The sequence below is a fragment of the Sinohyriopsis cumingii genome, chromosome 8, assembly GCF_028554795.1.
Source record: "Sinohyriopsis cumingii isolate HCF-2022 chromosome 8, ASM2855479v2, whole genome shotgun sequence".
NCBI classification, from domain to species: domain Eukaryota; kingdom Metazoa; phylum Mollusca; class Bivalvia; order Unionida; family Unionidae; genus Sinohyriopsis; species Sinohyriopsis cumingii.
In genome coordinates, this window is record NC_142968.1 from 57146073 (window position 1) to 57173783 (window position 27711).

Consider the following 27711-nt stretch of genomic DNA (forward strand, 5'->3'; position numbering starts at 1 on the left):
TTTGTGGCTGTCCGAGGTGTTACTGGAAGTCAGAGGAGTGTCTCCGCCCGAAATGGGGTTGTTGTTGGAGTGGTGACTGACACTGGACGCAAGATTTCCGGTCTTCCCGTTCGAGGAGAATTTCAGGGAGGGATTGGGAAGCAGGTAAAAGTGGCAACTGCTCAATAAAATGGTCCACAATTGTTTGTCTCCTTGTTGCAAACTCAAATTGGCAATGGCTGCACCGATGACACAATGCACAATGCAGAAAAAGACGATTTGCGTTTTAGGCACACGTTCTCTATACCACACCCACAAGGGTTGTTTTTGTAAATCTTGCAGAGAAGTACTGGGTGAACGAGTGATCGCAGCAGCTGAATCTGTGTGAAAGGGCATGCTAGTCACTTCTTTTTATAGTCGATGACGTGCGAAGCGTCGATCCAAGAATAAAATCTGGGCGGATATCCTTTCCAGCGTACTTTGACTTCTTTGACACGTCGTTTGCCCACTTCACGGTTTCTGCGTTTGACAATGCCTTCGATGTCATACACGTCTTCTTTGTTGGTGACACGACTTGATTTGAAATAAGTACGGGATAGCGTTTTGTTGAGTACTTAACACCCATGGCTGTCTTGCTGAGCACCTTTTTCCTCCTTTACCACGCTCGGACACAAAAATGAGTGTGTGGTGAGACTATTCCCACTCATGTTTAAAGCCTTTCAGTCAGGTCGTTAAGAACTAGTTAGTCCTACACATGAGTGGCTAAATTTAAAAGTAGTCTGTGAGTACATAAAAACCTGGGGGATGAGGCTCTCTTTCCTTCCCCATGAGTAATTAATAATCACGCGGTACGTCATTAAACCAGTGATACATGCTCCATTAGAGCGAAAATCACTTTAATTCAAGTAAACAAGCAAGCAAGTTCGGGTACCGTCTGTAGCACTCTTGATGACACCAACTGTCTGGGTTATTTTCTTTCTTGCAAGCCCCTATGTTCCACTTCTGTTTGTGATAATAACTTGTGATACTTCACATTTTCTAAAGTGGAAATCTTTACACGCCGTACAAAATACAAAACTTATATGACTTTGGCTTTTGACACTTGCACAGACTCTTCACTTTATAAGTGTCACGAGAAAATTGTATATCCAATTTTTACCATTTTCAAAAATACGCACACACTTGCAGCTTGACCAGAAATATGTACATCTTGTTTTGTGTATAAGTCACAGACAAGTCCAAGCATATATAGGTGCTTATGAACGTTAGGAATATCCCCTCATTTTTTGAGAAATATCAAAGCTTTTATGCGCATTTTCCCTTTTCCACTCTATATTAGTGCTTAGATTTGTTCCAGAAAAGAAAAAAGAAACGAAACAATTTTGAAAAAAAAAAAAACAAAACTGAATTTTGAATTCAGGTTTCTCTCTGTTTATAATTTTTTCAAGTTGATGGTGCATGACAGATTACATTCGCCTACCTTTCCAAAGTGAAAGGCATTTCTTCACATCTCATTGCCTTTGTTAAATTCGGTTTCATTGGTTAGTTATCGTTAATCTTTAATTTTTTATGCATTTCTTTTTGATAGACGATTTAAGGCTTTCTATTGTTGTAACGATATTTATGTTGTTTAGTCTGTTGATGAAATTATCTATAGCAAAGTGCTTAAGATTTTTCAGATTGTTTTTATTTCAAACCCTACAAAAGGAGACCAAGTTTGTCTTCAAAGACGATTGAAACTCTAAATTACACGGGCGTGAAGGAAAACATCGTTGTGTTCATTCTAATCATGCCTGCCGTATCTCCTTGTGTTTTAGAGGTCATATTTCTTCTTAAGTAAATACACGCATCAATAGACAGACAGATTGGGTCATCATCCTTGAGGTTCACTGTACTTTCGGTTCTTTACTTCATACAAACCCCAAATTTATTAGTTTGAAGAAAAAAAGAAAAAGAAGACAGCATGCCCCTCAATACTGTAACACGTCTGTTCTGACTCTACCGATGTGAGTGTGAGTGTGAGTGTTTATGTTAAGATGTTTAAATGAGATATAAAAAATGATCAGCTTGAAAACGCGAACCAGTACTGTGACGCTCAGTATTTTGATGTGGTAAGAAGAAATGGTACAATACACAAAAAGGGCTTGTAAGTTCACATTCCAGTCTGTCTGCACTGTAATGGTAGCAACGCAAGAGCGTAGGGATTATTATGCCACACAGTCTTAGAACAAAATAATTCATCACCCGTTGTAATCCATTTCATTGGCTATACTTATTTTCTTACCGCGGTCACTTCGAATTGACTTGAGTAGCTATTCACACAGTGACGAGAATGGCCATGCTTTACTGAGTCTATCGTATAGGCGATTTATATAAAAAAAAAATTTAAAAATTAAACTAATGCACGAACAATCGTACCATGGGCGATCCCATGGAAATTGTGTCCGTCTTATTGCAAAATACATCAACATTTAATTTAACCGTGCAGATCGCTAGAACAAACCTATAATAATACATTATGAAAAGTGTTGTGTGACACGGATCGCCATTGTCGCTTGGTGTCTGCTTTCTTCTTCGAAAAAAAATCGTTTCGTCTTGACTATAAAAATTTAATTTGACTAAGTTTTACGCACTACTTAAACTCATAAATTTACGATGTAGGTGTAAGTCCTCGTTCTCAGTTTTCTGGAAGTTCGTTTTTGCGTTTCTCAGATGTGATACTATATTTTATGGACCGAACGAAATTTCTTTTGGCTTGAAGTAGGACTCGTGGTTTTGTGGCATAAATGGAGAACATTGATTAAAGCTCAGTTATGTCGTCTTCGAAATCGCTGACACGGATTTGAGCTAACACTTCAGCTCTTGTGTGAGGCGACACGGCACGTCATTGCCTTTTACTTTCTCAATGAAATCGTTTCATCTTATTGCAAAATTACATTTGACTAGGTTTCATACGAAGCAGGTCCCTGTACATAGGGAAAGTGTCTTAGCGTCAGAGTATTCATTCCACTCTCAAACAATCAAGAAGATGGAAGAGTCAGCACAGATCGACCTGCTGGTCAAATATTTGCTAAAAGTCATACGAAAGCATAATTCACAGACGAAAGTGGCAACAAAACTTACTCTTTTGGTCGTTGATTTGATGAGAGTCATACGAAAGTGTGTAAGTGCTGATGAAGTTTGCTATATCTGCAAAGGTAAATGGGTATTTGTCTCCAGAATACCTGCTCCGTCTAAGAAAGAGAAACAAAAGTCAAGATACCTAATATCGCTGTCGGGAGAAAGGACACTGGGATTCAGAGTGCTCTAAGAGAAAAGAGAAGAAACAGAAACAAAACGAAACAGAGAAGAGGGATTCAGAAGAAGAAGAAATTGAAGATGATGAATAACTTGTGCCAGTAAAGACATGGAAATGGAATAATTGACAATGTGAGCCGATCCGTTGGCCCTGATGTGAAATTTCATACTACCTTCTAAAAGAAACTAGACCAGAAAGAAAACGTGTCTCTTAGTCTTGACATTCTATAATAAGGACGGAGTGTTTTGTTTTTACTCACACTTTATGAAATTGTGCTCTTTCACCTATCTCTATCCCTCTGGAACATGTTTTAGTTAGAATTGAAATGAAAGGATGTTTTCCTTCACGCACGCTCTTTAGGCATGCAAGTCGGTAAACAATAGTCAGTCTATTCATCCATCATTTTGTGTCTTGATGTTTCCTAAATCACACACTGATGCCATAAAATAACGGGTTAAATGGGTTTTGTAGTATTGGGGGTGGGGTGTAGGTGTTTGGCAGAGTTGGTCATTGCAGGTGAGGGCTTAGGTGCTCTCAAAAATCTTTTTCTTCTTCACTCTGTGTTGATGGAATATAATGGGTTATTTTCTTCATTCTATGTTGATAGTATATATAAAGGGTTATTTCTTCACTCCGTGTGGATAGTGTATAATGGTTTTCTTCTTCCTTCTGTGTGGTTAGTATATTATGGCTTTTTCCTCTTCCCTCTTTGAGGATAGTGTATATTGGGTTATTTATTTCTTCTTCCCTCTGCGTAGATTGTAGATATGGGGTTTATTTTTTTACATCTCACCTCCGTGTGGATAGTAGGTATGGGATTTGTATTCTTCCTCTTCCATGTGTAGATAGTATATTTGGGGTTTGTATTATCTCCCTTCTGTGTGGATAGTATATTTGGGGTTTGTTTTTTTCCTCTTCCCTGTGTGTGTGTGTGTGTGTGTGTGTGTGTGAGTGTGTCTGTGTGTGTGTGTATTCGCGTACGTTGTGTAGATCGTATATTTGGTTGTTTTTTTCCTCTTCCTCCCGAGTGTGAATAGTATATTTGGGGTTTGTCCGCGTTAGCGACGTTGTGTGGATAGCATTGTTGGGGTTTTTATGCGTTAGCGACGTTGTGTGGATAGCATATTTGGGGTTTTTATGCGTTAGTGACGTTGTGTGGATAGGATATTTTGGGTTTGTACGCGCTAGTGACGTTGTGTGGATAGTATATTTGGGGTTTTACCCGTTAGCGACGTTGTGTGGATAGTATATTTGGGGATTGTATGCGTTCGGGTACGTTTGTATGGATAGTATATTTGGTTTTGATTTTTTCCTCTTCCCTGTGTGTGTGTGTGTGTGTGTGTGTGTGTGTGTGTCTGTCTGTGTCTGTGTGTGTGTATATTCGCGTACGTTGTGTAGATCGTATATTTGGTTGTTTTTTTTCTTCTTCCTCCCGAGTGTGGATAGTATATTTGGGGTTTGTCCGCGTTAGCGACGTTGTGTTGATAGCAGATTTGGGGTTTTTATGCGTTAGTGACGTTGTGTGGATAGTATATTTGGGGTTTTACCCGTTAGCGACGTTGTGTGGATAGTATATTTGGGGATTGTATTCGTTCGGGTACGTTTGTATGGATAGTATATTTGGTTTTGTTTTTTTCCTCTTCCCTGTGTGTGTGTGTGTGTGTGTGTGTGTATTCGCGTACGTTGTGTAGATCGTATATTTGGTTGTTTTTTTTCTTCTTCCTCCCGAGTGTGGATAGTATATTTGGGGTTTGTCCGCGTTAGCGACGTTGTGTGGATAGCATATTTGGGGTTTTTATGCGTTAGCGACGTTGTTTGGATAGTATATTTGGGGTTTGTACGCGTTAGTGACGTTGTGTGGATAGTATATTTGGGGTTTGTACCCGTTAGCGACGTTGTGTGGATAGTATATTTGGGGATTGTATGCGTTCGGGTACGTTTGTTTGGATAGTATATTTGGTTTTGTTTTCCATCCCTTCCGTGTGGATAGTATATTTTGGGTTTGTATGCGTTAGCAACGTTGTGTGGATAGTATATTTGGGGATTGTATGCGTTTGGGTACGTTTGTATGGATAGTATGTTTGGATTTGTTTTTTCCTCTTCCGTGTGTGTGTGTGTGTGTATTGGTCTCTGTTTGTTCCTATAAAACTCACTTTATCCCTATCAAATACACTCTACCTACCTACCTACAGTAGCGCGTAGTCAGGTCAGCCACTTGCAACCCTGTTGACATTTATCCCCTAGTGTTCAGTACAGTGACTTCACTGACGCTGGAAATTTTGAGACTATAAATATGGACTTGGGGATTTCCACAGGTTGTAGCTATACGTATGTATTAGAGTTCAGAAACAGGAACGTCACTCAAGCTGAGGCTATAAAAAGATAGTGGGATTTTCCAAAGGAATAACCCACAAGTTGTAGTATAAATAGATAGTGAGATTTCATAGGAATTTAAGCTGATTATAGCTATAAATAGATACATGGGTGTTTATCCACGATAGAATATTAAGGAAACATTAACAAAAAATTAGAGACCCCCCTCCCTGTTTCAATTTTTTGCATGTTACCTTTCCATAGACCCATCAGGTCGGGACCGTATTAAAATAGGGTCCCGACCCTCTTCCATTTCCCCATGTCCCTAGATAGGCCCACACAGTATTCCCATGTTCCATTCCCTTTGTCCCTAGACAGGCCCAAACTCTATTCCCATGTTCAAATCCCCTTGTCCCTAGAATGGATATTTTTTTCTCCCATGTTAAATTACATAGTCCCCAGAGTGGATATTATATTTTTTTCTCCTATGTTAAATTTTACATAGTCCCCAGAGTGGATATATCCTTTTCAACATGGAAGTCCCCTAGTCCCTAGAGTGTCCCTATTCACTACTTTCCATCTTTCCCGATGCAATGTGTAAATGATGTGAAGCCAACTTTTGTTTTGACTGGACTTTTCTAAGTTTTGTACCCTTTACTATATATAAATTAATCTTATATTCAACATTATGGACACATTTCTATGTATTCTAGCCCTTGAAGATTCCCTGATTTAAATACACTCGTCAGGCAAAAGTTGTTTTGACCAAAGAAGAGCAAACGTCAGCGTTCCCAGCATCTTAATTTATCATAGCTTCATCCCAATGAAGTCTATTTAACAAATCCCGAACTTTCGATTCCCATTCTGTTACAGTATGGCTATCTGCGTCAATAAGCATTAGGTTATATATGACAAATATGTTTTCAGCTAGCAGGGGGATATAAACTTTTCCCAATATCTCTGAATACGGAATATATGACACATATTTTCAATTAGCAGAGGATATCAACTTTGTTCAATATTTCTGAATACGGTAGTATCACTTGATCTTTTTGGGTGTCCTACCATAATTCTCGTCATAGAAAATAATTTTAACCATTTTTTAAAATCCTATTCATACTTTTGTAAATGTTTAATTACAATCTTTTGACAGCATTTACTTTGATCAATACCCATTCTTTTTATACATAATTAAGAATACAAGAGTTTCTGACAGTCTTGCTCGTTTCTTGTTTACTATGTCACAATCCCTGTCCTGATTTCACAGGTTAGATGTGGGACATGCATACATTCATCTACAGCAAGTATAAACGCATTATACAGTGTGTGTTGATGACATTGTTTGAATAATAATAATAATAATAATAATAATTATTATTATTATTATTACGCTTCATGAAAAATGTCATGAGTCGTCAAAATTAAGTTCGAACCATGATTGTAGAAACACGTGTAGACTAGAGGATAAGGGCATCTAAGATAAATGTTTATTGCTTTGAGTGTAAACTAATGATAAAAAATAATGACAGTAACAACAATCATTGTTCACAAATATATCAAGAAAATTATATTGCATGAGTTTGAAGTCATATTGTAAAGGACATATATGTACATAGGTCACTATCATTACAGTGGGAAAATATTGCTAACAGACGTATTGTTAGCGTAGATCGTTATCTTGTATCAAAATTTTGGTATCTTCTTATAGCCATAGTCTCATTCAGTGCCATGCCATATAATCAGATAAATGTCGAGCTGTCTTGGATTCTGTTGGCCTCTGCATCATCTGAGGGACTCGGAATTATGGATATTTGCTCACATTAAAACTGACGTTTCCTAGTTTAAAGGTGTTCCATCGAAGTTTTATTTATTTTTCTGAAAATCAGCATTAATCAAGATATCTTTGGACATCATTGTGCATGAAGGGTCAAAGGTACTCAGACGGTTTAGTTGATAAACTCTCACCCTACCTGTCCACCCTGTCTTATCTCCTGTTCTGATTCCAGAGCTAGTTATAAAAGCCACTAATATTATCTTTCTTGGCATGTAATAAATTACTGATATTCTAGCATGGCAGACAGCAGAATTTACACGTTGAAAGAGACAGTGCACACTACAAATCCAAGGCGATATGGGAAGAGCAGTGATGAAAATGAAGACGGAAATGTCGATCGCAAAAACATGAACCTTTCAGAGAATGGTTCACCACAAGACGATGCTACAGGTAAATCAGAGTCTCAGAATAACAGCACAACATTCTCTAAATATAGCGCCGATAATGAACAGCAGGCCGGATCCGGAAGTAGACTAATATTACTTGCCGGTGAAGTTGAGATGACGCAGGATTCAGATTCAGACAGCGACATGCTGACTGATACAGAAGTGACAAAGAGCCAGATGAAATACGGGAAAACACTTCATGGAAGATCTTATAAGGAAATTTACAGTGAACGAGATATGGTCAATGACGAAAACAAAAACACTAAAAGAAAAACAGAGACCGATATCCGACTTTTAACATCCTATTTACTGTCTCTGAATGAAACAAGAAATCCGGAAAATATATCACCAAACGAACTCGACCACTATCTAAGTATGTATTTTACTGTGATCAAGAAGCATGATGGGAACGACTATGAACCAACCAGTCTACGGGGAATGCTTTGCAGTCTTGAGAGGTATCTAAGGTCCCGTGGTTATCCCTCTTCTGTGACAAGGGATAATGCTTTTTCTCGCACTAGGAACGCCTTGAGAGGTAAGCAGATCAGATTAAGGGCATGTGGCAAAGGTGCGAAGAAAACTAACGATCAGCTAAGTAATGACACAAGAGACAGACTGAATCAGCTATATACTGCCAAGGAATTGGGTCCGTATAATCCTATGTCCGTGTTGAATTCACTGTGCTTTGCTTTCGTCATACACTTTAGAATGAGAAAAGCTGTAGACCACAAACAACTGTTGTGGGGAGACATTCAACTGAAAACACAAGGTTCTAAAGAATATCTCTCTTATTGCCCCCGAACTGGAAACATCGGAGGAGACACCAGAGATACATTAAAGATCTGGTCCTATGCCGAGTGTCTTGAACGAGACCCGGTTGCCATTTATAAACTATACGCCACAAAACGTCCAAGTCCAATGATGAGCAGCGAGGCACCGTTTTACCTTGGCATAACCACGCTTCATCCACTCCCGAACCAAGCTTGGTTTCGAGCCACGACCATGGGTGTAAATAAACTGAACGATTTAGTCCGCATGGTTCGAGATATTACCGGGCTTCCAAGAGTTCTACTGACGTCAACTTGTTCAGACGCGCAATTTTCAGAACGCAGTATCACAAAAGGTGATGCCAATATTTCTGAATTCTCTGTTCAAAATCACGCCAGTCTTCTAACTTCGACAAGCGCGACGCCACAACTTCATTTCAGTTCATGGTCTGGTGCCTCAAAAGAGTCTACTAGAGATGACGTAGTCTCATCAGACGACAATGAATCCGAGGGACTTCATTTTTTGCCGAACTTGTCAGTTAGGGAAGGGTCACTGCGCCGCGATTTAACCACCGACGAACTTCGTTTCTCGCCAAATTTGTCAAATAAGGATGGGCCGCAGCGCCATGATGTAAACAATGATGGGCATCAACTTTCGCCGAACTTGACGGGAAAACAAACGTCGCTGCGCCGCAGTTTAAGCACTGACAACAGCGTTGACCAGCCTACCTCAAGCAAGGGTGAAGGTAATAAGATAAGGTCATTAATATGTCAGCATAACCACCCGGCAGTTGTTCATGCTGAAAGTTTTTCCTTGTCCTGTAAAGTCAACTTCCGTAACGTAATTACACTATGACCACAGTACAATGAAGCTAAATCCGCAAATTCAGCAGATTTTAAATTAAGTGCAAGTGATTTGAAAAGAACAATAACAACAACAACAACAAACACATATCAATTTAATTGTTTCCATTTTGTCCTATGTCAGCATTGTTGGATATATGATTTTTCTGTCGCTAGTCACTTTTCAGAGTTGCCGCCCTCTCCCGGCCAAAAAAAAGCCTAAAAACCAGAGCCTTTAAAGACTTTTACGCCTTTAAATAATAAATACATTTTGTTTGTAATACAATTCGATTTCATACTTTAAAATCTGTGGCCCCCTGAATTTGTGTTACCTTTTTAATTGGAAATCCTCCACCGGATGTCTATCTCTTGCATGTCTCTCTACCCCCCCCCCCCCCCGTCTCATGCAGCCAGGACACCAGATGCAGATATAACCGATTTCCGGTGAGTGTGTTAGTAGGCGGATGTCGAGTAAACTACATTGGACTTTGGTGGTTGCTTCAGGTAACTTACGACATTTTGCGATGCGTGTACATACATATATAAGGAAATGAAATAACATTAAGGATAAATTAAGAATATACTGGATGGAAATAAAAACCTCAGCACAAAGTTGCAATAAAAAGATATGAAGAAGACGAGGATTGTGTGTGTATGTGTGTGTGTGTGTGTGTTTGTGTGTGTGTTGAATGTGTGTGTGTGTTGAATGCATATGTAATGGATAGAAAATAAATATGAATCTTCGAACAGAGAAAGTAAATGTGTTAAGATGTTTTGCAAACACAAGGTAACATAGACAGAAAGCGAAAGAAAATTAAAAATGTTTAATCACCGGGACACACTTAGACAGACATTTAAGGTTCGATGATTTATTGTTAAAAGTTACCTTCAGAATATAGCATATATCAAAAAAGTACTAGCTTTTAGAAGATGGAAAGCTGAACGAAAAATACCCATTGTAAGGAATTAATTTTGGTATGTAAGTGTGCATGAATAGAAGACAAAATTATTTGGGATCCATTTTTAATACTGGTCTGAGAAATCCACGTAATCTGCATTTTCAGCAAAAGTACACAGAAATTCAGTGTAACCTCATTATGAAATGCCCCAGTATAGCGCGGTCTCTTATATACCACCATGAGGTCGTTGACCCACTTTGCATGATGAATGCAGTGTTACATAAGGCGACATATTCATATACATCCCTGACAAGTGTTATTGTTGAGGGACAGCTGCATGTACAATAAATCCCACACTTTTTTAACGGTAAAATATGCAAGTTTGAACAGCCTCTAATTAAAGTTTGCTTCTGGATGCAAGGAGTTTATTTGTTTATACAGCCAGCTGCAAATCTGATAAAGTTTAAAAGCATTACTGCATATGCTGCTCGTCCAGCTAAACGCGAATGCAAAGAGGCAACAATTATTTTAAGTTTTATTTTCAGCAATGGATTTGCAAATAAAAATGGGTTGTTCAGTTTTACATACGGTAAAACTCCACCAGTAAAAACATATCTACAGAGACATCATTTTCCACTGTCTCATTTAAGAAGACGAATTAGCCAATTGTGAAAATAATGTTTTTCATGCATAGTAAAATCGCGATACCGATAACATCGATAGCTCGAATACCCACTATTACTGGCTTTAAAGGTTTTCGTTGTTGTTGATATTGTTGTTGTCGATGTTGCACGCGATCTTAAAACTCGAACAATTGGAAATTCTAACTCAAGATTATTTGGTACCCTCAACACTTCTACTTCTAGAAGTCCTTCAGTTGATCTAATCTTGCCTGATGCGTATACAAATAATAAATGTTTGAACTCAGAACTATCGGATTTTAAATTACTGCAGTTACTTCAGATATGGCGTAGTATTCTTTTTAGTTGCATTCTCATAAGCATAATTGTGGAAGTCGATTATAAAATCCTCTACGAATGATTCTATTTTCTGGTTAAAATATTAAAAAACCGCAGAGTAATGATAGTTCTTTATCAAAGAATAAAAGAGAATAGACCAGAGGAAACCGGCAATTAGCAAATACGTTCTGATTTGTGTGTTTGTGTGTGTGTGTGTGTGTGTGTGTGTGTGTGGAATGACTTACGACACATTTGCTTATAACTGCGACTAATAACCCCAAAAATATCGGTAACCTTTTCAACGGCAATGTTACCGTAAAAATTTGAATCTGATTAAATGATATGACTGGAATTACATTTTTTTCTCTCTATCTGTCTGTCTGTCTGTCTGTCTGTCTGTATGTATGTATGTATGCATGCATGCATGCATGTGTGTAGGTAGGTAAGTAGGTAGGTAGGTAATTAGGTATATATGAAAGATCAGCGACATATCATGTAAATTTAATTTTCAGAATATAGGTAATTGCAGAAAATATATTTTTTGATTTGTTGAAAATATGTAGGCATTATTATTTATCAATTTGGAGAATTTATAAAGAAAACATAATAATGGTGCCTAATAAGGAATAATTTGTACAAAAATATTAATAGGATTCTTTCAGGGTCTTAGTACATGAAAAAAAGCAACTTTGATGACTTGCAATTGTGTTTTTGATCACACCCACCTTCCCACCATACCCCGCCTCTCGGCATCGCTGGACAGTGACCTAGGGCTTAAATATACAGTCCACTATGCATATTGTATATTACTGAAATTATAAAGAGTGTTTTAAAAGGTATTTTAAAATGTGACTGTAATTAAAGATTCTTTACAGCTCACCATTTACCCATACCAGGGACTCTAATGGAAGGAGCAAAAATTGACCCCGTTATTGGGAATCCAAAAGGAGGGAGCCAAACTAATATCCTCATATAAACTTCATTTATTACCAAGTTTAGGGAATCTCCATCTGGCATTTAAAATGAGATAGTTTGTCTGGACCAATGGTTGCACGGAACCTGCTACCAACATTGATGTCTGTTCTAAATTCTATGCATAATTTTGTTACTTGCAGGCACAAACTGTATTTTGCATTAGCTGTTAATGCTTTTCATATGCTACATAAAATATACTGTACATAATAGTGAGGTAATTGGTTGTGCGGTACAACTATTTCGTACACTATAGATATAGTACCAAGAGGACATACAGATATTACTATAGTCTCTCTCTCACACACACACACACGCGCGCGCGCACGTGTTTTTGCGTTTGCTTTCTACCTCTATATATCAGTTTACAAGTGAGCACTGACGTGGATGACCTTTGTCCTGGATTCAGCTATGGTTACCGAAATTTTGTATCATTGCCGTGACTTATCGTCGTTATCATGGGAATAATGAAAGCTGTGTGATACGGGGTTGCCTGAACTGCGACACTTCCAGTTCGCGATAAAGACTGTCGAGATACTATCACAAGTAGCTTATATTGTCTCCAATGATAACGGCATAACCTTGATTGCGATTTATCAGTCTAACATTGGAAGAAACCTTTTTTTAATACGTTTATTCCTCAGGCTTCGACATATGGGCAGACTAGATGTATGTACATTATCTACATAAATGCTTGAGTATTTAAAAATAAAAAATAAAAATAATAGCCTTCTTTTAACCGATATTAAACTGTTCAAATTGGTAAAGGACAGAGATATACCGCACTACATATTTAGCAAGTGAAGTGCAAAAGTCAAACTGATTTCCAGTGTGAATGAAACTGGCCGATGTTAAGCTGTTGAAATTTGTGTTTTTGTTGTTGTTTTTGTTGTTGTGTGTGCATGTGTATGTGGTAACCAAAGTACTATTATAAATATGTGCCTTACTGTGATATGACCAATTCGATCCCATTTAGAAAATTTTTTATTCACAAATATATTGAATGGTTCCGAATTTTAAAAAACAAAATAAAATTCATTTTTCAGAGTCCTTGATAAAAATCTGCAGCAACATTTCTCATGTAAATCACAAATTAATGTGTACCGAAATAAATGATTCTGTTAAGACACATTTAAGATATTTGCTTAATTTATCCCGGTCACCTTTAATATAGTCACCTTTAGTATATAGTCACCTTTAATATATAAACGAAGAACCGGCTCGTATCCGAATGCGCAGAGACAGCTTTCTGCATCAAAATGACAGGTTAATTGACCTTACGCCAGAAGGTAGATCACTTCGCCTACCGAACACGTGACTTGACGTCTTAACCTCCGACAAACATTCTGTGAAAATGGCGGGCGTGATAATATTAAAATATATACCAGATGATATTGGTGAGCAATATTTGCCATATGAAATAACATTGAGACAGAGACAGAAAGCGAGAGCATTTATCCATCGCTTGCACTTCTCTAAGTTACGTCGGTATGCGGAGAACTCGCCCCCACGTATCTGGAGAAGTCGCCTCAGAGTGGTTGGAGAAGTCGCCCCAATTGGTTGGAGAAGTCATCCCAAAACTTGACACCCAAATAACCTTTTTATAACAGAATTAAGTCATCTTTTACCTGATTCGTATTTATATTTTTATATATACGCGATCACAAAAGAGATATTAACTAAATTAAAGAATATCATAGTAATATTTATAAGGACGAAATTAAGTCTGTATATAATCTAATGAATGACGACAGTATAGTGATTAAAAAGGATGATAAGTCAAACACTATTATTATTGTGAATCAAGATGATTATGTTAAAGTTGAACGTCAATTAGAAATTAAATAAAAAAATTCAACATGCATTAATGAGATCGCTAAAAATAATAATTCCGTATGTGAGGAATTTGATAATTTCCCTCTTAACATACGTACACCTCATTTCTACGTATTACCCAAAACTCATACAAATCCTGACCATAATTTACCTTTAAATTTTCCAGGACGACCCATTATATCAGGTTGTAGTTCGAATTTAATGATAGTGTTTTACAACCTTTAATGAAATCACTTCCTTCATACATTAAAGATACAACTACTTTCATTAAAAAGTCGAAGTCTATTCCACATCTATCCGATAATTTCAATCCTGGTATCATTAGATGTAACATCACTATATACCAACACTCCGCATGCAGATGGTATTGAAGCGTGCAAATATTTTGTTGATAACAATCCTAATAATAGCACACCATCTAGCGAAGATATTTGTAAAATAATAAAATCTTATATCGGAAAATAATTATTTTAAATTTAATAATACGAATTACATACAGATAATGGGTATTAATATGGCTCATATATACTCTTCCCTTTCATGGGTGAATTAGAAAAGGATTTTATTCAAAACGAAAAGTTTAATCCGTCTCTTTGGTTCAGATTTTTAGATGACATATTTATGATCTGGAAGCATTCAACTGAAGAACTGAAAAAAATTATTGATCTCCTGAATCATTTTGACCCGACGATTAAATTTACTTATACTGCATCTAGTACGCATGTTTCATTTTTAGATGTAAATGTTATAAAAATATTGATAACACTATCTCTACAAATATTATTAAATTGCATCTAATGATTTGAAGAGCAGAGCAAAAGGGACAGATAACACTTCTTTTTCGTTAAGTACAGAAGCAGAGTTGATCAAATGGAAAAGTTGAAAAATTGAAGAAAAACAACAATAAATAAAGCCTTAACCATGTGGTTATATCTCAGAATTACTATATATGATCCTTGGGGCGTCTTCTCCGAGCGAAGTGGGGCGACTTCTCCGAACCGTTGCGAAATTTGTAAATATATACAATAGCCGAGTCGATATCGACAGAAGCAGCTTGTCGGAGGAAAATGGCGGACGTAAACAGTGTCTGGAGGTGTGTATAATAGCGCTCGCTGATTGGCCAATCGAGCAGAATTCTGTGTAAATTATTTTATATCAACAACTTACGTATTAAAAATACTTTTCTCTCTTATTAATGATGCAAAACCTGCCGTAAACTGGTACACAGTTTATGGTACACATACCTCTACATAAGCCTTTTTTTGTCTATCAATCACAATGCGTTTTTTCTAAGAAGCGTTTCATTTGAAAAGTGTGCAAAATCATTCGTTAATACAAAATTACTGTTTTAATGATTTGCAGGCGTAATTTGAGTTAGAATGTCTCACTGTACTTGCAGTGATGGTTGTCGGTGGTTTTTATTTTACGGTGGAGTGACATTGTAACTTTTTGCTTTATGTTTTCTTTTTTCTTTCTGTGGTTGTAGCGTAACTTGTTCCTGGAGACCTTATTTCCGTCCACTATCAGTTACACATGGAGAGTTTTTCAGATGTCACTACATTACAAATCTTCAAAAAATCATTATATCCACCTACGTTTTTCAAAGGTTTTAATCGACTCTCTCACAAAAAATTAAATCTAACTGGAATATGGACTATATAGAAATGCAGAAATTGATATTAAATTTATTTTATGGATTTATGCATGCATTTCGCACTTTTAAATCCTCGATTTCGTATGTACCATTTAATAAAAAGAGCCGATAGAAACGTTGGTATAATTTAGTTGCAAAATATAAAATTAAAAGCAAAATGAAACCTTCTTATTTTGGAACTTACGTGCTCACATATCTGCTGATGGATGTACCATGTATGCATGTATGTATGTATGTATGTATGTATGTATGTATGTATGTATCAAAAGGTGACTGTCTCTTCCTTGAATTCTTTCAGGACAGTCTACAAATGATGAGAAAACAGGATCGCCTTTGGCAAATGCCAAAGCCCTGGTCAAGAGCATTATCCGTGAAATGGATCCGGAATATCTGCTTGAGTTTGGCCAGTGGTTGAGGAAAATGCGTATTACATTCAATCACAGTGAAGGTATTGCCCGCTCAAGATTATATATAAATGTCATTTAGAGTGCGCAATATAAATATAAAAGCAAATCCTTCGTAGTAATGCAGTTTTAACCAAACATCTTTACTAACTCATGATGCTGAGTCAAGAAAAAGGTGGAGAAACTTGATTTTTTCTTCTCTGTCTGTCACTCTTTCTGTTCTATATGTAATTTATTTTTCTCTGTGAAAATAGTTTTTTGACCTCTACTCTTCTCTTTCCTTTTCATGTTCTGCATAAAAAATACTATATTTCGTAATATAGACATTTCACATTTCAACTGACCCCAAGCACTGAATCTAGTCTAATAGTCCATTTCATTTCGCAGTCATTAGTAGTTCTTGGCCTTAAAATTACGATGTTAGAGAACTTTCATACCTTAAAATATTACAGAGGAACAGTAGGTAGGCGTGTGGTCAGCCGTTGCTCGGTTAAAATCAGGACATCCGATCAAAGACAGTCATGCCCTTTATTTTCCAACTGTAAAGTGAAACACTTCAGCCTGTGGTACCGTCAGTTTAACTACATTTCTTGCTGACATTTATCTGTTCTAGCCTAGCACGTAGCTAGGTAGACTTTTTGAAGTGAAAGCCCGGTTTTCCGAAAATGTTAAGTGGTGCAAGGTTTCCCTGTCCACCGAAGTAGTGTTGAATGTTTTGGTGTTAATATAAAATAGTAATGAAAATATAAAATAAGTGTAGTTTCAACAGGGTTGCTCTCTGTTTTGTTCATCAAATGATAATTGCAGCGATTTGTATTATCCCCCCAAAAAGTTTTGATAATTGTACTTTCTGTCCTATGCCCGGGTTGGCATTGGGCCTGATTTCCAAACTATCATCACTTTGAACTTAGGATAGTACTATCTCCCATCAAGACTATTAAGTCTAAGGGAGGGGTTCATTTCCTTTTATTCCCTGTATTTAATTTCATTGTAGTGACTCTGCCAGAGTCATTTGTCCTTGTGTTGTGCATTGATGAGTGTAGTGTTGTATTTGTATCCATATAAATGAAAAACAGCTCAAACTAGATCAAATTCTGTATAGTTGTTTGTTCTTATCTAAAACTTAGTGTAATTGATTGATTAGTTGGATTATAGTGGTGTGCGCACATTGTGCATGTACCACTGTTAATGGCCGCACAGCGACCTGATAATTGATCCTGGGGGAAGGAAAAATAGCCTCATCCTACAGGCGTTTGTGTGTACAAGGTACACTGGTAATTATAGCCTTCAGCCGCGGGTCCTTTTGGTTCCCATTGCGGTCTGATTGGAGGGCTGTTTCATGAGTGGGAATAGACCCACGCACTCATGATACTAAAACTTAGTGTAATAATATAATTTTGAAAAGGTATTTCTAATCGAAAGTAAAGTATTTAGTTTTAAAAATAATATGGTGACTAAGTGCTTTTGTGTTTTTTTTAGTGCGTGCATGTGTTGCGTATTGTTATTGGTGTTTCAGTTTTTCTATATACCATGGCATATTGTGGTCTAATTGTGTTCAGCTTTCTTGTTGCACCTTGGTGCAAAAAGAGGATTGAAATCTTCCATCAAGTGGACGTGATGGAAATCACTCTCTTTGTATTATCAAAATTTGAGTACTTGGTTATATACTTCAACAAGCTGGATTCAGCTCCAGTGTTTTAAATAATCGAAATTCATCCTTTGGCAATCCAGATTAGAAAATCATCTGTCATTAGCCAAACTGGTATTACTTTCCTTGGTTGGTTTTGTTATTTATCCGATGATTATTAAGAGATAGTTATTCTTTCTGCAATTTGACTAGTAATCTTGCTGTTACAAAGTCTTTTTTCTTTGGTTGGTTTTGTTGTCTATCCATTTGTAATCAAGTTCCAGTGCTTTTGTTATAAATATTTCATATTTCGGCAATGTTGACTAGTAAATCTTGTCGTTATAAAGTCCATTCAAGCAAATTATATTTCATGTTGAATATTAGAAAGTCTATATATTTTTTCCGAACCAGAATATTCCTTAATTTGAATCTGTATCATAGCCCTTTTTCATTTCCTTGTATTTTCATTTCTTATTAAGTTCGTGGTTTATACCTGGTTAGAGTACTGCATACATGTTGAAATCCGAAATCTACTTTGCAAACCCGCCCATATGAATCATCCGAAATTCTAGTTCAGAGTCCATTTTCGTTTCTATGGTAATTCCATCATCAAAGTTTCTTTCCTGAATTAGAATAATCCATATTGTAATCCTTGTAGTTTCATTGTTTTCTGGTTTATACCTGGTTAAAGATACTGGGAACACGTTAAAATCCAAATTCTACCCTGCTGACTCTCCTTTCAGAAATGTCTTAACTACATTTCGATCAAAAGATTTCTGAAAAAAGCATTTTATTTTACCTAGCTTCCCCCAACGGCCCAACATACAGAAGGCTCTTTATAATTGTAAGTTTTGTTCTTTCAGGAACTGTTTAAAAAGATGTTAATCTGCGTTCTCAGTAGGTATCTAAATTAAATAAGTAAATAAAATTACCATGACATTTATTCTACCCAGCCTTTGCTGTTCGGTTTTATGCTAAAGTAATATACCATTTTATTTTCATTTCAGTTTTTGTTCTAAAAATGTTGTTTTCGAAAATAGTTTCAATATTTACCATCTGCTTGCACTGTCAGACTGAAAATTAGTTTTTAACTGATGACGATTGCAATACATTTTATGTCATTTTCATTTTTATTCAACCAATGTAAACAGTTTGCATAGAACAGCATTCAGTCAATATCATTAGGCAGTCTTATATATGATTTTATGGTCTTGTGACAGATAAAGTTACATTTACTGAAGATGCAGGAGATGCAACACAGTTAGATGAATCCATGTATACAATCACCTTGGCCCTAACACCACAATCCCTAGTGTCCGGTGAGCCAATCAAAGTAACTGCAGCGAAACACACACCAAAGCCACATTCAGCGATATGCGAAGACTCAGTCAAAGACATCCCCAAGGTAAATTACACAGTAAGTTCCTGCAAAGTCGCAATACACGACTACACGTGTATGTAGTTAGTAAACAATGCAATGTCTTTAAATCGGTAAATCGTTTGAGGTCTTTGGATTTCCTCTTTTTATCTTTCCCCGTATTACTGAAAAAAAAATTGTTTTCAAAAGAACACCCCAAAAAAGATCACAGTCAGGACTCGTGAGAAGTGGTCGTATTTATGGTGTGGTGTTAAAATTGGGGTTCCGCTTGAAGCACCTAGCTTCTATGATAAGTATAGATATAATATTGTTTGATATGTAAACAGACAACCAAAGAGATAGAAATATTTATATAAAAAAATAGCCTTTGTGTTACTTAGCTTTGACTAATTACAACAGAAATGCGTAGATTTCATATGATTCGTTTATTTACAATGTTGCACTGAGAATATATATCCGGATTCATTAGAAAATGCTTTCGAGAAATATTTTATTGAATACAAATATGAAATAAAATGTTATTAATTAAAGAATGCCACTGTGATCGCCTTTACGAGCTTTTGGTGAAGTGGAACTCATGGTATTGTTCAGATAAGATGTCCATCCTAAATTCTGAGTGGCTTTGATGATTGGATTTGAGGGGTAGAAATCCATGCAAGTCATCAGACGGGTCTCCAGTTTCTGGTCATACTCTGTACTAGCGGACTTATTTTCCGTTTTGTAAAAGATACGAATACCGAATCCGATAGCTGTAGCCGAAGGTCTCTGTACCTGGGTGATCCCTGGGTGGTGATTAACTGCACCTTTCAATTATCTTGTTTTAATGAAAGGCCACGAGCATGGTTTGATTAAGGTGAAAATAGTTTCAAGCTTCACTGGATTAAATGTAAGATAATTTAACAGCATTGCCCATGATATTCATTGAGATACACAATAAAATCATGTTTTTACCATGGCTAGCCTAAAGTGTTGTTAGTATTCATTTTAGAAATAAAATATTTGGAAACCTTGTAAGTAAGAACTGTTTGCGGGCGTCCTACTATTTCTCGTCAATAATGCAAATTTATTTCGCTTTTCAAAATCAGTTTTCAATATATTTTAAACGTTAAAATTTGTTTGATTCTTTATGTAAAAAAAACCCCACAACAACAACCGCCTCAATCATTCTTTCGCGAATAGCGTGCCTTACAAGCAGTTTCCTACTACATCCTGACTCGATCAGGGTCCTTACCTTTCTGAATCATTTTCTCGTCAGCCACCTTAATGATGCAATAATAGATCTGTTTGAGTGATTTCGTGCAGTTCAGTAAGTGTTTGTACCTAATCTGTTCGTAGTGACATTCTTTAACATATTAATATGCACGTAGTGATGTTCGTTTCAAGATGAAGGGTTATTGTAGAAATGACATCGCAACTTTAATCAGAATGACTGTCATACATATTCTCCGAACATCTGGATTTCAGAATAATGTTAATTCTACGATGATCATGACGTAAATGTAATTGATAGGCATAAGTTATTGCTCATTCAGTTCTTAGATACCGATATTTATTTATTCGTCCACGATGCGAAGATATAATTAAATAGTGGTCCGTTGTATTTCCCCTTACTGGTCTGCTATTGTGCACGTGCAAACTCAGCGCGTGCTCCCTCATGCTAAGTATTGTATAAAAGATGGATTCATTACGATTTAGACAGGCTAAGAAAAATAAACGAATCTGCACGTTGATCCTGACTGTCGTTCTTCAAGCTTACATTGCCAGAGATACAGACAAAAGTTTATAGTAACAGAGGTCACATGTCCATAATGCAAATTACAACATCGCAAATTGAATAACTTTGGTAACTTTGGAGCGCAGTTAACAGATTGCAAAACTATGAACATGAAGAAAAAAATATGAAAAATCTGTTTAGGCCTAGAAGAAAACAATTAGATAACATAATAATTTAAGTTGCTATTGCAATCTCTCTCTCTCTCTCTCTCTCTCTCCCTCTCTCTCTCTCTCTCGTGAGGGAGGGAGGCACATTGTGCATATTTGGAGATTGATACTAGGTTTTTGGACATCAAAGTATAAAAGTTCCATCGCTTTGATTTTTCTAAGAGAAAGTCTCTGTCTTAAAGGTATCAAAAGTGAAGGACGTTGTAAAACAAAATGAAATTCATCATCTATTTTCGCTTTGTGGTGGTTTGTGAGCTTAACGCATTTTTCAGCAAATGGCGGAAGAAACCGGGAAAACCCCGGGAGGAACCAAAAAACCCATGGGAAGCTAATGGCAAGCTTTTTCACGTACACACATTGGCGGAACCGAGACTTAAACCCACATGGACAGAGGTGAGATGGCGGTTGTCGGTAAAGGCGATCGCCTTAGACCAGGAAGGGGCCCTTGCGCATTGTCACATCAGTAGATTGACGTCAGTTGAGCATGATGATATGTCTTCGTTTTCTGTATCAAGACTGTGCACATTACACTATATATAGTCAAAGTTTGTTGGAGATGATTTGATATATCAATGAATAGTGTTGAAAACAACATTTTTAATAAAATCTATTGTAATTATATGCTTTGTGTGAGCTACCGTGAATGGAATGACATTCCTTCATCAAATTGTCTCGACGCTGTTGCTTAAAATGAAATAAAACATATCTTATTTGAATCAACCATACCCATAGGTGAACTATAAGTCTTTTTCCCATTGTAAATCATATGATTTTTCCGAACTTATCCACATTTTTCAACATGATGTAGTTATGTCTTGCATATATTTGTTTGTTTGTTGGTTGGTTGTAACGGCACTTTAACACATTATTGGTATATAAGCGTGAAAATGGGAGCAAATACCTTTCCCAAGGACACTCTGTAGCAGTCGACCAGGCCTGCCAACACGTTACCTTTGGATTTTGAGTCTCACTCTCTACCACCTGAGTTACCGTGACTTCTAATGTCTAGAATAATAATTGTTTCTTTTTTTTAAAAAAAAATCACATTTTTAAAGACTATAATCAGAGTTTTATTCGAAACAGCACACATTCCACTATTCAAACAAAGAATGTCAGATATACATTGTGTGTTAACAAATGCCATTGCCACATTTCTTTTGAAGGTCTAAAACGTTATCGTTCATGAAAAAGTTGAAGAAATGGGACTCTGTACACAGTATTATCTGGTGCATAATTCTGCTAGAAGAAGCGGCATATTGCTGTTTTTTCCTCGCACACGAGTTTACCTTTTATACTCTTATAATACTAGACCTTTGAACAGCTTTCCAATCACTTCTTTGTCAGCAAGATCAGTACGAAAATTCATACAATTAGTAGAGTTAAAAGCCTTGCAGAAGTCTACTGGCAGACAGCAGAAGCGACTTCCTCTCTTATTAAGTGCTTGAAGCCTTTAACTGAGGAGAAAATATTGTATCTGTTGTAAAATATCTTTTGCAGTACCCTGTCTAAGTCTGTTAAGTTTTTGACTGCCATCGTGTCAATCTATAAAACGTCTATTTCAAATACTGTTAAACATATTTCTTGAAATATCTATGGAAGATCAAATTTCCAAATTTATGCCGCTTGAGAACCATATTGATAACTAGTTACTGACGAGAATTGGTAGGACGCCATTACAGCTTTATTTGCCTTCAGTTACCCATTTCTAAGGAGAGAAAAGGAGGGACATCGTTGATAAATAAAAATGGTTGAGTCGCTTATGACTATAGGATAGTAGTTGAGAAGTCCATTACTCTCAGAAATTTACAAGACATACAATGTAACTGTCAATAATTTACGACATTACGATTCAAATATGAATAATGAATACAATACTATGGAGATTTTGTTTGAGGAGACACGTCATGCAGGGTGTGTGTGTGTGTGTGCGGTGTGATTATATATATATATATATATATATATATATATATATATATATATATATATATATATATATATATATATATATAAGGTTTGCCGAGTTTCCATTCATTGAAAAATGTGTACAACGAGCGGTATATCATTGATACAGCGTAAATACTATACATATATTTATTTATATCATATACGAATACACATATTGCACTTTGAATGGAGTTACGATTATAGAAAAGTGAAAGAACACAAACTTCTGAAAATATTGTTTTTGAAAACAACGACCGGAAATTTGTAAATGTTGAAGTAGCTTGAAATCAAACCAGATTCACTAAGCAGAGGGCACATGTCAGTGCGGTAGTTACGCGATACAAACGAAGACATCGCTGATACGTTCTCGGTACTTGATGAAAATGGTTTTCTCCACCATGCTGCGATACCGGCAGTTTTCTGGTCGTTGTTCTCAGAATATATATGTTGCGAATTAAGTGTGCATTATATCTATTTACAAACATTAAGTGACTTCTATATAATATTTCCAAATATTTTGTACAACAACTTTGGAAATTTGTTTATTGCTGATATCAGGTGACTACATGACTTTTGATGTCATTTACATGTAGGTTGCGAGATCTGTATAGTCATGTGACTCGGAATGCAAATGGCGAGATTCAGGTCAAATTTCAGCAACGATGTACTTAAGTCTTGTCTGTCAGCGGATTAAAAGATCCAACAAATGCCATGCTCGCAATTTCTGAGAAAATAAATCATATTTCTGTCGATTTCGTGCCGGTATATCTCGATGAAAGGTCGTTCAAATAAGCTAGGCCGGTTACTAAGCACCTACCCTATGCTGACACCAAATGGTGTCGGCGAATTCCAACTTTTCGATTAGCAGTGGACTCTGACCCTACTCTCCAATATCAATGTCTAAATATCAAAAATGGGGTGGCAAGGGTCAAAGGAAACTCGGACTAAGTTACGATATGCTACGTTTGTGTATTGATCGAGTGAATGAACTCCTCACATCCTTGCGAGTGTATGTGTCCGCTACAAAATGTAGTTCTACGATTTTTCTTGTTGTTCACAAACACATATGCAAATTGCTAAGTTGATTGTTTTCTTTTTGAGTTTCATTTTTATTCAGATTTATTAAACTAATATAAGACACATTCATGATTTAAACATGAAACATGGTTTTTATGAAGAAAGTAGTGCACTGCAAACACAGTTAGCCTCTTGAACACTGAACCTGATCTGTCAGGCATTCACGTATTGGCGTATGGAAATTAGCGTAAAATAGAAACTAAGCACAATATCTAACCGACAAGAGGTAATTAAAATATTTTAATATATTGACAGTTCATCCAAGTCATTATTCTGCTTTTATTAACATTTCTAAAGATTATAAATCTCTCTCTCTCTCTCTCGCGTCACAAAGACAACAAAGTATTAAATACTCTACAGTATGTGTGCCTCGTAACCGACAAATTTAACACATAGGCCTAGCGTCGACTCGCGACTGCAACTATGTATCATTGGTATTATGAACACCATTGACAGATACCAAAAAAAAGTGTAAACATACCGTTACAACGAACCAGATTACTTGCTACAAGTTCAGTTTTAATGTTTTCGTCCAGCGCCATGTTTATTTCTCTGTCCAGAATTTTGCTTTTTTTTCTTCCCTTGCGCGCGAAAAGGGAGAGGGGAAAGGAAAAAAGAAAGCATTCCGATGAAACTGTACCATTTTAATTTCATTTAGAAAACTGGCAATCTATATTAACTATTTTTAACGTTATTTTCATATGTCATTTATGATTAATGAATGAGTAGAAATTTATCATTGATCTATAAGCCTGCAGTTGAAAGAATGTTTATATATTCGTATTATTGCGCCATGGACGGATCACAATTTGATATACCAGTAATATTGATATATCAATTTGCTTTATACCAACACTCTAAATGCCATGTGATTTTTAATGTATGTGATATATATATATATATATATATATATATATATATATATATATATATATATATATATATATATATATATATATATATATATATATATATATATATAGAGAGAGAGAGAGAGAGAGAGAGAGAGAGAGAGAGAGAGAGATTAATTTATTTAGATTTGCTTTATTTAAATTCTTTAAGAAAAAAATTAACTTATTTTTAATCATTTCATTATCTTTAATACCAACAGAAAAAATGATGTGTATTTTAGTCATATGGTTTACATATACAAGCCCCTCGCCATCATTAGGTTTATAAATAAAGGATTTCTCCTAATTTTTCAAACAAAGATTAATTTCGAACAACAAAAATAATTAGCTTCTCAATTATAAAGTGAAACTTGTAAATGTGTTCATTTTCGAAAAAAGCATTTTCATGTCGATTTAAAAAAAATAAAGTTTTGATCTTCTTCGCGTTATAAGACAAAATTCAACCGTTTTCAGATGGATTCAGTTGTGTTTTTACGCTAGACGAAGAATAAATAATACAATTTTAATATACAATGAGATTCTTTCACAAATATAACCAGTTGTTCTACTGAACTGAACTCAGGAATCGAAGTAGCATAAATTGTTAGAAATGCTTCTCTCTCGATTAATCTTACGCAGCTACACAAGTTCAATAGAAAAATATATACATGTATCATATCCTTCCTTTCTGAAGCTGAAGTAAATTGACGAATTACAAGTATTTGCTGTAATTTACAACACATAGTACACAAGTGATTGATTAGTAATATACTTTTCGTATAAATCACGAGACCTAATCCCACCATCCTTGGTACTAATATATGTCTGTGGTATGGAGTTATGAAAAAAATTTAAAACATCTATTTTCAATAACTTTCAGACCGCACGCAATGCCATCATATCAAAAAGAGACCAAACGGCGATAAATAAGATTTTCGAAAGAAACAACTACCTATTTCCGCCTATAAATATAAATCAGAAGGTAGAAGAAATGTCTAAAGCACCCGATGTTACCAGAGAACTGAGACACAAAAGAAAGTTCGGCGAATCACGTGCAATTGGGTGCGGACTTAATTTCGATACAGACAGAACTATAGAAAACGCCGCTGATTTATGTCCTGTTCAACCACAACGTAACTTCGAGCAATGTTTACCGACAAAAAGGTCATTTGCCGAAACTTTGATCGAGGATTCGAAAGGAAAGCGGTTTAAAGCATCAAGAGAGGTAGCAAATAACGACATCAGCACAATGGTTACACCTACATTAGAAAACACCTTAGTATCCGCTCCAAAGGCTTCGAGTAACAAAGTAAACAATATGCCAGTTGAAAAAGAATTCGATTCACGACCATCGTTGACATACGTCCACACATCATCAAATGGAGATGCACAGGTTTCTACAACTCCGTCGCGAGCAGCTGACTGTAGTCCCTTACAGTCTATGATGTCACATGGAGTCATACCGCCACCTATGCTCAACGTATCCGGAGTTGCGTCCCTTACTGACCCTAGACTGTCCACCATAACAAGACATCCATATATAGGAGGTTTACAGATCCAAGCCATGATGCAGAACTCATCTGCTCACTGTATATTTGCGAACCCAAACATGATGACTTTTCTCGACCGGTTTCCGCAAGCAGGACATCAGCGGATGAATACAAATTTGTCTACGACTACTCCTAACTATGCATTTCCGTCGTCATTACTCCAACCATTATATCCCAAAACGTCATCTATTGATCACAATTCTTTGAGAAGTCAGAATTTAAGTGGTCGATGTAACATCGATACAGTGGTGACTGAGACAAATGAACGCACAGAGTCTCGTAAGACCGACACATAAGCAAATGTATATATATAAAGGCTAAGTTTAGGTTTTGGGAATTGTTACCCAAAATGAGATGCATTCATTTATGTCCCTTTTAATGGCGTCGCCCCCACCTAGCTCGCACTCCCCCCCCCCCCTTCAGTGGGGATGGAGGTGGGTGGTGCAGACAAATTAAATTAAACAATTTGTTTAATTAGGAGGGGTCCGAAATAATTTTTAAAAAAATTGGGGGGGGGGGATGCGGTGATCAGTAATGTCTTACTACGCCACTGATCCCCTTAGTTATCACATAATTTGTATAAATTGATTAGTGCCTTTTTAAAAACGTTTTATTACTAGAATGATATTCTTTCTATTAATAAAGTAAATGTATACAATATTTTCATTTCAACAAGTGTAAATTGGCATTATTGTTTAAATGTTCAGATAGTTTGTTTGCGTCACAGGGCAATGAGAGAGAGAGAGAGGAAGCTTTAACTTTGTGTTTGTGTGTGTGCGCGCGCGCAACTGACATACAGATAGAACTTGGTTAAATCAAAGGCGGTATAAAATGTTTATTGGAGAGAGAGAGAGAGAGAGAGAGAGAGAGAGAGAGAGAGAGAGAGAGAGAGAGAATGTCAGTAAAGGCCTGATAGATAGATAGCTATATAGTTAAATGAACGTTTTATGGTGAATACAGAAATGAAACAGACATCTTCACACACACAAAGACTGTCATCAAAGAAAAGTGATATTATTGTTCGCTCTGGCTTCATCAGATCTACAGTGGATTAACAGTCCCATTTCATGAAATGTGTTTATTTAGCATGATATCAGGCAGATGAGACAATTAGCTTTGAAAATGGAGATATTACTGATGAGCATTCAAGCTGATTGAAA

The 27711-nt window shown here is 36.3% G+C and overlaps 1 protein-coding gene across 1 annotated transcript; it reads left to right on the forward strand.

Moving 5' to 3' along the window:
• The first annotated feature begins 7659 nt into the window (after positions 1–7659).
• Positions 7660–26956, forward strand: LOC149793589 (uncharacterized). The gene is made up of 4 exons (XM_089966432.1): positions 7660–9323; positions 16039–16188; positions 18992–19176; positions 25882–26956. Exons 1-4 carry the CDS (start codon positions 7661–7663, stop codon positions 26845–26847), a joined length of 2964 nt encoding a protein of 987 aa, XP_089822558.1. The 5' UTR covers position 7660; the 3' UTR covers positions 26848–26956.
• Positions 26957–27711: the final 755 nt, after the last annotated feature.